Source organism: Papaver somniferum, chromosome 1 (assembly GCF_003573695.1).
Source record: "Papaver somniferum cultivar HN1 chromosome 1, ASM357369v1, whole genome shotgun sequence".
In the NCBI taxonomy this organism is placed as follows: domain Eukaryota; kingdom Viridiplantae; phylum Streptophyta; class Magnoliopsida; order Ranunculales; family Papaveraceae; genus Papaver; species Papaver somniferum.
This window is the reverse complement of record NC_039358.1, coordinates 102,453,551-102,465,130: the sequence shown is the minus strand read 5'-3', so window position 1 is coordinate 102,465,130 and position 11,580 is coordinate 102,453,551. Positions and strand designations below refer to the sequence as shown.

General features: G+C 37.1%; 1 protein-coding gene across 1 annotated transcript; it reads right to left on the bottom strand.

Moving 5' to 3' along the window:
• Positions 1-209: 209 nt before the first annotated feature.
• Positions 210-4,417, bottom strand: LOC113295557 (la-related protein 6A-like). The gene is made up of 11 exons (XM_026543889.1): positions 4,059-4,417; positions 3,711-3,792; positions 2,480-2,574; positions 2,259-2,333; positions 2,093-2,172; positions 1,925-2,006; positions 1,672-1,719; positions 1,483-1,551; positions 1,268-1,399; positions 809-908; positions 210-691 (listed from the first exon to the last, which is right to left on the bottom strand). The coding sequence occupies exons 1-11, from the start codon at positions 4,314-4,316 to the stop codon at positions 564-566; spliced, it is 1,149 nt and encodes a 382-aa protein (XP_026399674.1). The 5' UTR covers positions 4,317-4,417; the 3' UTR covers positions 210-563.
• Between the last annotated feature and the right edge of the window lie 7,163 nt (positions 4,418-11,580).

Sequence of the window (11,580 nt, the reverse complement as noted above, 5' to 3'; positions counted from 1 at the left end):
TTTTCTTTTCTTTTTTCTTCCGTATAAACCGGGTAAACAAAAAATAAAAGAAAAAGACTATGCATGCAGTATGAGATTATCCCAGAGTATGATGAGATTATTAATGTACTCTGGGTCTGGGGAAAATCTAGTTAAGGAAGGCCAAAATAAGAGACTTGTATTATTTCATTTTTTCCTTCTGAAAATGCAGTTGTACTCGGTAAAGCCAATTTCTGCAAATGAGGATGGATTAACCCAGAATACTGGTACCTAGAGAATCAGAAACTTCATCTCTGACGGAATTCAAGACCATAATTCTATGAACTCCATGAACTTGAGAGGACAAAAACTAGCACACACTGGTAAATCTAAAAGACAAATGTGTCATGTTCTCTATCCAAAAAAACGAAAACCACAAATGCACTTTACGCTGCAATACTTAACAGATGGATAAATACTTAACACATGTTAATCTTAAAAAAATAATCCCTTTCTTTTCTTCTCCTTTGTGCGAGTTTTTTGTCCTCCCTGTATACTTCTCTCCTTTTTCATATAAACTTGCATATTTCAAACATAGCATGATATTACCCTACTATAGGCCGACCACGGCCCATGGTGAATCCCTTGGTTCCATCCGGCATTTTCGGGCCAGGAGGTGGCTTGTTCACACTCAAACCTTGAGTTCCGGTTGCAGAGTGGGCATATCCATGTCCTGGAAAGTAGAAGAGGAATTCAAAATATAATCAACAAATTTTATACTAAATATTAAGCTTTTAATTACTACAATTAGCTAATATGATTGAAAGTCGATGGCTGGTTTTGTAAGTACCATGACCATAACCACTCCCATTGTGCTGTTTGTGAGCCTTAGGTCGGCCTCGATTGCGATTTTTTCGCCCCTGCTTCTCACTTGGTAAGTGCTCTTCTTCCTGTAGTCATCATGAGCATCAGAAGAAAAGTAAAGTAGAGAACCACATATTGTACTCCTGAGAGAAATATTGTATTCTGTCAAAACAAATTGTAAGACTTCTCGCAGTTACTAGTTCATCTAATATATTACACCAACAATATCTCTCTCGTTTACTCGCATATCATAGCAGACTCTGTTTTAAGAAGCAGAATCCCTTACTGAAGGGCAACTCTACTGCAGTCCACCAGTAAGTGGTTACCAATTTGAACTCAAAGGACTTCTGACTGAAATAGAGAGGTAGGAAAATGTTTTGTGCGTCAAATAAGCATCAGCAAGGACCGATAATTAGCAACAATTTGGGAACAGAAAACTACTGACCTCTTGACCACCAGGTTGCTGCTCATTATGGTGATCATGAGAACTACGGTTCTGCTCAGCCACTTGGGCGTCATTGTTCTTCTCAGGGTGTTCAGGGCCTTTCCCACTTCTTTTTGGTAACCCATACTTGCTCTGTATAGAAAGTAGTTAGTAAGCTAAACTACACGCTAACCAGTGAGCAACAGAAAAAAGAAGAAATGAGGACAAATACTTACCATTCGACTCAGTAAAATTTCAACCCTCATACCACTTCTCCAATTCTTTTCATCATTTAATGTTGATACCTGGAAACAATTATAAAAGCTTAAAAGAATAATGATTGGGTTCCTCCCCCAAACTCTCCCCTCAACTTATTCATATATTTTACATTCCAGGACTGAAGGAGCAAAAAACTTGATACTCACAGCTTTCTCAGCTGCCTCCACTGTCTCATACTCTACAAGAGCATGCATCTGCATAAGTAACCAAAACCAACAAGATTTAATATTATTAATACACAGTATCACAATATAACACGATGTTATAATCTTAAGTATACAAAACTAGATTGACAAAGTTTCCTCAATAAGGCAATGAAAGAATGCAAACACTCCAGTATTTTGAACTGTAAAAGATCACAATAACAACAAATTGAAAATGAATCGGTTATATCCATACCTTTCCGCTGACAGTTGTTTCTGCTTTGGTGCTCTTTGTTGATTCAATGTCATGAGGATCCCGGATGCAGATACTCTTTATACTGATAATTCAGTAAGGCACAGCAGTTGTTAATGTTTGTCAGTACAAATCGCTAATAAAGGAATCAAAATCGTTGAAAGGGCATACTTTCCGGCATCGCCAAAAATTTTCTGAAGATTATCTGTTGATTGATTCGCTGGCAAATTCTCTACTACAACAGTGCGTGACTAGAGTTGCAAATTAAATATCAGAGACAATCTTTTAATTTATAAGGCGAGTGAAAAGGGCTGATTTCTAAAATAACAAAAGATACCTGTGCCTCCTTGACATCATCTATAACAGGCAAAGGACGAGCCCGTTTTACTTTCTTCCCATCTGAGCTTACAACCTGAATGGCAGGACAACAGTTCGCAAACAAATTATACAGGGGGTCAAATCTGTAAACAACTTTTAATCAAAAGACGAATACAACTTCTCACAGAGAGAAGCAAAAGGAGGCCATTAAGTTCTTTTATAAGATGGAAACAAACTCACAAGCAGAGATGACTCCCGGAGAGCAGCCACCACCAATTCATTGTTTTGTGTAAGCTTTTTCATTTTCCTAAACGACGCAATAACTCCAACAGGGACTGCAAGAGTCATAAGGCCATATGTATCATCAGCACAATATAGATCCATCAAGCAGAAAACCACAATAGAAGATCCATTAAGCAGAAAACCACAATAGAAATTAGCAAAATACCAAGATGTCATTGGCAGAAATTAAAATGCATTACCAAATATCTCTTCAGAACCTCATTGATACAAATTAAATGTTGCAAAAACAATAATACATGCAAATTTTATATGCCTGGACACTGCCAAAATTCCAGCAGATGAAAACTACTGCTGCAACTAGGTTTTACGCATGAAAGGGACTGCAAGAATTTATAAAGCACATGGCATACTGAAGGTATAGAAGTATAGAAAAAGAAAAAAGTGGTGAATCAAAACGAGAATAGATAGCAAATCAGAAAGCGGTTTGTTGAGAAGTCATTCAGACATATCCAGAAGTATAGAAAACTACTGCTGGAGCTAAGTTTCAAACATAGAAGGGACTGCAAGAATTTATAAAGCATGTGGCATACTGAAGGCATAGAAGTATAGAAAAAGAAAAGGTGGTGAATCAAAACGAGAATAGAGAGCGAATCAGAAAGCGGTTTGTTGAGAAGTCATTCAGACCTGTCCAGAAGCTCAGCACAGCTACATTTAAGCTGCACCAGGAGAAACAACTAGACAGGACAACCTGTCTTAAGTACCTGCTTAATTCATCACCTTCATCACTCTATTACTTTATTAAGAACTGTTCATTTGTACAGCATCAAATAGATAAATACTTATCACTGTGAAGTAATCTTAGATCCAGAAAACATGAAATTTAAGTTTTGAAAATAAAGGAAACAAAGAGATAAAGGAAGACACTCAGATGAGTAAGAAAAACATCAAAACCTGCCACAAGTGAAGCCACCAGCGGCAATAAGCTGAGCAACTAAACGGACCAGTGTCAGATATATAGTTTATTTCTTCATGGTCTTCAACTCATAACATCCAGAAGAAGTAAAAATACAGGTAAACCCCTTACTGAACAACTACTGTAATACAAATTTTCTGGATATGACAGTCAATTCAACTTTCTGGATATGCAATGAAGATCTACACAAAAATGTTTGTAGTGTACTAAACAGAATCTGATGTAAATTCAAAAGGCAGGATGTTTTGCACTTACTGAACCCTTGTTTGTTTTTCTTCAAGAATTTCATCAGAAACTTATCAGTAGGCAGATTCTCATCACTAAAATAATATTCTACCTGCAGTAACACCAAAAATTGAACACATTAATTACTTAAAATAAAAAGGGAAATCTGTAATCAGAAGGTGGATGTACTTTTTATCTTCTCAAGTCACTATCAAGATTCTATCAAATCCGTTAATTGTTAACAATAGCATGTGTTTTAAGCATTCAAATATACTCTAGAAGTGAATTAAGTGTAATTGATCTTGACATCATCTATTGAACTAGAAGGAAAAAAAAAAAGCAAAACAAATTGATTTTAGGTCATATAAGATGCCATGCCTGTCTAATGATCTTATCTCGGAGTTCATCAGTAAGGGCGATGTTCTCTGATGATGAGGAGGATGGGTTATCGAGTACAGTAGGCGCCGCTGCTTCTTCTGCTACTTCTTCATGAATCCCTAGATACTCAGTTGGGGATCCGGCGGTTAAGATTTCTTCTTCTTCTACTCCATCAAGATGGGGATCAGAAAGAGGATGAGGAGAAGAACCGATGATGTAGGTGGTGGTGGTGATCTCTTCGCCTAGGCCGCCTTCCATCACAGTGAAGAAAAGAAGAAGCGGCCAGAGAAGACTCCTCCTTCCTTTCTTCAACACACTCGAGTTAAGCACCTCTTCTCTCTCTCCTGCTCTTACAAGTTGCTTTTGGAAACTATTTTATAAGCGGACTTGGCGCCCGAGGCACTTTCTCCTTTCTACGACGATCGATGGCGTTAGGCTTGGACCATCTCCGATAAGATATGAAATGTCCTAAATATACATGGCTAGTTTGGGGCCTAGTGTGTTTATTTGATGCCTATGAATTTCTTCAACCAACCAAGAAAAAGGGATATGGGGTGTCTAAAATATGGGAAAATACGAAATTACCCTCTAAAAAAACCTCAATCATTCTAAACCAAATACAAAATCATACTCACTCAATAACAAATACAAAAATCTTTAATCAAACTCAATTTTTTTTCAATTTCCATCAAAATCAAAAACTATAACCTAATCAATCACAAACAACAATTGAATTCTCATTTTTTTTGGGGTTTTGAAAGAAAATTCGAAAACAAACAATTCAAGTAATTGAGTTAAATCTCTTTAATCTGTTCCTTTTAAGAAAATGATTTAATCATGAATCTCCGAAATTTCTTCATCAAATTTTCTGAAAATAAACCCAAAATCGGTTTATGTGTGCATTAGCGTAAACCGATTGTAGTTGATGTTACCAGGAATTGATTTTTGTTGTACGCATACATAAACCGATTCTGGGTTGATGTGATGAACATCAACTACAATCGGTTTATGCTAATTCACACATAAAACGATTCTGGGTCCAAGTTTGGATTTGTATAGAAATCAAGAATCGGTCTTTATGTGCCTCACATATAAACCGATTATGAGAAATACCAACTTTTCTGTATTTTTTTTGCTAGAATCGGATTATTGAAACATCACATAAACTGATTCTGGTTAACCCATTTTTTTCCAGTTAATACTCGATCACATAATGAGTATGAAATCATACTCGATTTCAGTTCGAGTGCAGGTAAAAATAATTTATACCCGAATTGAAAATGCGTATGAATTTGGCACCCAATTTGAAAACGAGTATAATTTATACTCGAATTAAAAATTGAAAACGAGTATAATTTTATACTCGAGTATAATGTTAGTTTTATCTGATGTTTAATAACACATAATACGATCAAAAAGAAAAAATTTACCCAGAATCGGTTTATGTTCATGTCCGTATAAACCGATTATGGATAATCGGTTGATTTTTATGTCCATATAAACCGATTTTGGGTAAAAGCAAATTTCAAAAAAATTATGTATGTTTTTGGAGTTACAATCGGTTGATACCAATGTTAACATAAACCGATTTTTGGTTGGTGTTCTTAAAAAAAATTTAAATTCTTTTCATGTCTTGATGATTCATTAACACAAGTTAATTTCACATCTAACACAATATTTTTACTACTAATCAACTAAATTAACGCTAATCAATCAGGGGAAAATTAGCCATTAACTACAATAGTTGAATAAGGGGTTTATACAGATTAATGACCCTTTTTGTTTTTTAGTATCAGGCCCCAATTAACCACACTAAGCCCAAACTAGCCAAGTACATGTAAATATAAGGCCACACAGATTTTCAATGATTTAACTAAATAAATCGCCTCCAATGGGAGCGTGAAGGGAGAAAGCAAAGATGATGTGGTTGGTAGTTATGTAGACATCCTCAAAGCTATCTTCTAATCTTAGAAGTTCTCTTAGAGGAAATCAGACAAAACAACTTCCACAAAAGATGCACACCAAGTTACCATTGGCGATGCTCTTAGTCTAGGAAAATTTTTCTCTCGGTTCGTAGACGTAGGATTTAGGAAGATAGGACGTCACCTAACAACGAGATAACCCCAGTTATTCAACGGATGTTTGACCAATCAGAGTATTTAAAACGAAAATTTTGTTTTCTTCTTTTCCAAAATAATGTATAGTTTTTTTGGAACCTAGAGAATTTCTCTGTGAAAATCGCTAGTAAAAGTGGAGATAGAAAAGATGAATGTTGTTGTTAATGATGATGATGCATGTTTTTTGATGTTGATGATCGATAATAACCGTAAGGTCCATAAGTAAATATCAAATTGACTATGAATACCTTGACTACCTCACTCGTGATAAATTCGAGTTGAATAGCACTGGACATGATGATAAAAATCAATAAATCCGTATTTTTATACATTCAAAAAATAATGAATCATTAATTGTTGTTGATTATCATTGTTGATCGTGATCTATAAGTCTTTATTGATTAACCTAATATCCTATTCAGAAAACTACATAAATCCGTATTTCATAAAATAAGCTAGATCATCAAGATGTAGGTAATGACGAAACAAATTCTACTATGGTATGTAAACATTAATATGCTTTGCACGGATAAAATTATGGGTGCAAATCAAAGGATTTTTGTTGGTTGCTTTGTCGATGATGAGAAAAAACTTTTTTGTTATGATTAAGGATAGTTGATTCTGTGCAAATAATATGATTAACTAACAAAACTATCTGTTAAGATCTGAAGAGTTCTCATTTGACAATTATTAGTCAATGGGAAAACTGGGGTTATCTCGTTGTTAATTGACGTCATATCTTCCTAAATACTACGTCCAAGAAACTGCTAGTTCAAAAAGGCTCCCGCACTAAGGAAACAATTTTTTTTCCCTTAGTCTAGTTGTCCTCCAAGATTCAACTTTTAACCCATGACACGTCATCGAAATTCAACGTTGAAGCTTAGCGGGGATCCAAGATTGATAGTGAAAACGCCAAGCCATTTGGCGTCAGACGCCAACAGGTTAGGCGTCCCAACAAATTTCCGCAGACGCCAAACCGTTGGGCGCTTGACCTTGTCAACACGGTCAAAACGACCAATAGATTGGTGTCAGACACTAAACCATTGGTCGTCGCAGATTTGTTCCAAAACACGAACATAAATAATTTCTCCATTTTCTTTTTTCTTTCCTCTTCTTCTTCCTCTAGATGCAAATACAATTTTGCATGGCGAAATTGATGAGGTCTTAGGCCGTTTTTGGTGCATAGTCTTAAAGTGTTTGATCTAGTTATTGTGGAGGTTCTACCGGTGGTGTTTTGGTCGATTTTCATCAATTAACTAACTCAAGGTATGAGATGTAAACCTTTTATTGATTTTATGATTTCGTTTTAGGTTTTGAATAAATTTGTTGGGTTGAATATGATGTTATATAGGAGTTGCATAAGGTTTCAATTGGAGGTGTTGATTGAGTTGAAACTTTGTGATATGTAGTTAGGGTTTAATTAGGGAATAAATTTTTTATGGAACTTGAGTGATAGTTATGCTATGATACTTGATTTAGGAAATTGGTATGATTCATATGTATGTAATTTAATATGATTAATAGTTGTGATTTGATATATACGTCAACATGATTCATTTGGGTATTTTTTGGTGTTTTTCTCATGAGTTCGAGGAATAATTCTATTGGTGTTGTTTTGTTATTACTTAAGGTAGTGAAATTGATGTTGTAATATGATTTTGTTTGGAGTTTTTCATATTGTTGATTGTTCATCCGTTAATGTTTTCTTGAATAGAATATGGAGGAAATCGATTTGTGTTTATTTAAGACGTTATCCAAAAGAAACGGGTCAATCCAGCATAAATGTGATAGTTTGGGCGCCCCAGCTACGATGTGGTCGGGCCGTGACCCCTCTTTATTTTTTGACACATACCTAACTAAAATATCTGCCCCTCCAAATTCCCCTCAACCGCTCTACTTTTTGAGAAAAAGTAGTAAGTTAAAAAAGATAAAAAAAAACAAACAGTTATGTAGTAAAATTGGTTTTTAGATTTTCTCCTACTTTATATGACGTGTCACCATTTAAAGAGGGGCCACATAATTGAAGTATGTGGTCGGACCACATCGTAGCCACACCGTAGTTTGGGTTTACGAAAGTTTAAATTTAGGAGCAGTTGGTCAAGGTGAATTAGTTATACAATATAGTGGTAAAGATAACCCTCAAGCAATGATGTTGATCAAGGATTACGTGAAGCTATCGATGAGAGGTGGTGGAAGTAGACCAAAACTTTTCATTTTCAGCAGTTTGAGATAGGTTTGACCCAATTTACATTTCTTTCGATTGACGGGTATTCCAATTAGAGGAGGTAAGGAAATTCCACAAACTCCCAATGACATATTCGCGCCTGCAGAATATGAAGCTCTGGATGACATGAATTTCCGGAGTGTGCTAAATCATTTGGATTACAGAAAGGCAAATTACTTGAAATATATGGGTTATGAATCAAAGGAATGTACCATGCGTATCTTTCACCTGGTTCATTACATAAAAATTAGGAAATTGACGAATGAAAGGCCGTTGGTTAGACGTCCCCCCGCATTTTCGAGAGAATATTCTTCCAGACGCCTAACCATTTGGCGTTTTTGGAATTTTTAGGACGCCAAACCATTAGGCGTCCCTATGTTGATTTCATATCACAACCTACGAAATTGAAGGGCGTTTTTTGATTCAATGGGAAAAGGACACGCTTTTCCCCTTGAAAGTTGAATCATGGGTCTCCATTAGAGTAAGTATTAGGATTTATGTTTCACTTGATGGGCGGTTGCTAATGGGAAGTATCAATTTTCTTGGGGTGTACCAAAATTTATTTAAACGAAACATCCATTTCATGTGGATTGGTATACCCCCTAAGTAAATTGGTATCTCTTTGTAGTAGGGAAAAACTGATTATGTCGAAAATGGTAAAATGGGGTAGCTTGATGAGAAACGTGTCTAAGCTCTAAACAAATGTACTACACATGAGTACTTTAGATTCGAGAGATCATTATGTACAATTCTGGCCTGAAACAAGAAATGGTTGTTCCAGTCTTGTTTTTATCACAAAGGAAGGAGAAGGGTTGGTATTAGGGAGGGAAGTAAAAAAAAATGTTGAGATCAGAGTGGTAGACTATGAGAGGTATGGTTGTTTATGACTGTTGTAGATGGTGAAATTTGGACAAGGGAAAAAAGTGTTATTTCAAGACCATGGATAGAATTCAACTCTCACGGGAGAGATTAATCCCTTGGTCCTCAAGGTACTCATAGCCACGATTTCTAATATACGTCCTCGTGAGACACTGCTGGTCGTGATGTCGTGACTCCTAGTGCACATCCTTTACGAGATACTGCTTGTTACGTAGGTTCTGTAGAGCGTAAAACGTCCCTAGTAGACCTATGAACCAGAACAACCACAATTCCAGCATGTCTTCGCCAGACGTAGCTGATTGTGATGCCATGATTCCTAGTATATATCCTCGACGAGATACTGCTGGTCATGTAGGCTCTGTAGATGCGTAAAAACGTCCCAAACGGACTTATGATACATACATGTCTCCTGTAAGCACGACTCAACCTATTTGAGATCAAGGACTGATTCCTAGTACATCATCGCGAGATACACTGGTCATGTCTACTCTAGGCTCTGACTCGACTTACCGAGGCTTCCGAATAATTCCTAGTACATCCCCGCGAGATACACTGGTTATTCTGCCTCCGAGCCCTTTCGTCAGGCTCATAGAATATCCTTTCGAGATACATTGGTCTTGTCGGACCCATAAATAAATACACAATTTATTCCTAGCACATCTCTGCAAGATACGTTGTTCAAAGACAAGTGAGCAAAAGTCGCGCGGTGACACTAATCGGGCGTGCAAAGCCTTTTCTCTCTCTTCAGGACGAGTTCCAGCTGACCACAAAGAGATTTGGATCTGTTAAGAAAATCTTCGTAGAGATTTTGATCCGTCTGCAAAATCTCGGAGAGATTCACATCTCTCTACAAAATCTATCTCAGAGAGATTCAAATCTCTCTGCAAAATCCCGGAGAGATTCACATCTCTCCGCAAAATCTCGAAAAGATTCACATCTATCTGCAAAATCTCAAAGAGATTCACATCTCTTCTCAAAATCCTGGAGAGATTCACATCTCTCCACAAAATCTCAAAGAGATTCACATCTCTTTTCACAATCCATGATAGATTTACATATCTCCACAAAATCTCAGTGAGATTCAAATCTCCCGGGAAATCTCAGACATGGCCGAATATTCACCATAATAGGCACACGTCTTACCTAGGGATCAATACTATTTCTCAGCCTCTCAAACACACTCACGGCTAGTAAATTGAGCCTGAACTCTACATGTCTATCCCAAAACATGGATAAGCTCTCTTGAGATCCGCATGCTCAACAAAGGGACCCAAAAGCAATAATACGGTCTCTACATGACATATGTGATCGTCCATGGAGAGAGGGAGCTCAATCTCAGATCCTCTCACATTCTGCACACGATTCCCGAGGTATTTCATGCCTTTTCACGTGACTTATCCTAGTCATTCTCACAATGAGAGAATATCTCTCTATCTTGGCCAACTCAGCTAAAGAGAATATTTCTCTCTCTCAACGCATCATCACAAAGGTTGACTCAGCTTCAAACAAATGGGGTGATAACAATTAGGGTTTTGGTCTGGCGGTCTACGACACGTGTGAGAAATACCACGCTTATTTCTCACCGCAGAAAAGAGTGAAGGCGGTGGAATAATGAGATAAACTCAACCTAGTTTATCTTTATCTATTCCTGAAGAGACGTGAGAATTGCTCCGCACGACACGAAAAGCAATCCTTATCTTCACCGACCTGAGATTTGAGAATTCAGCTATAAATAGGTCCTCTATCTCTACACGCTATCACGATCTTTCTCATAACCTCTCAGAGCAATTCTTCTTCAAACCCTAAAATTCTCTGATTTCTCTATTTGTCTGCTTCCCTCCCTAAGACCAGCCCTAAACCTCTCATGTGACTGAAGAAGCCTTTGAACGTCCACTATGTGTGGTTTAGCCGAAGGTTGTTCGTGCTCAACTTCCCGTAAATCACTTTCAGAAACCCTGAGAATCTCACTTCTAACCTCTCTTAGATTTTAGGTAACTACATTTTGGCGACCACGGTGGGAGGTTGTTCACTCAGTTACAGGTCTCAATCATGGCCACTATTAGGAAAGAAGTCGATTCCACCTATCCAAACATAAAAACGTTCCATTGATTCAGTCTCTGTAAATCCATTACATACTTAGTCGAGAGAGTTATCCTTACCAGTAATTTTCCCTCCCAGACTAATTTTTGACCTTAGTGAATAGGTTAATGAAGGTCTGAATCTCTTCCTGCATAACGTTGGGTAAGGACCGAGGCGAGCTCATGGGGACTCAATAGAATCTTGCAAAATCTCAGATCAACAT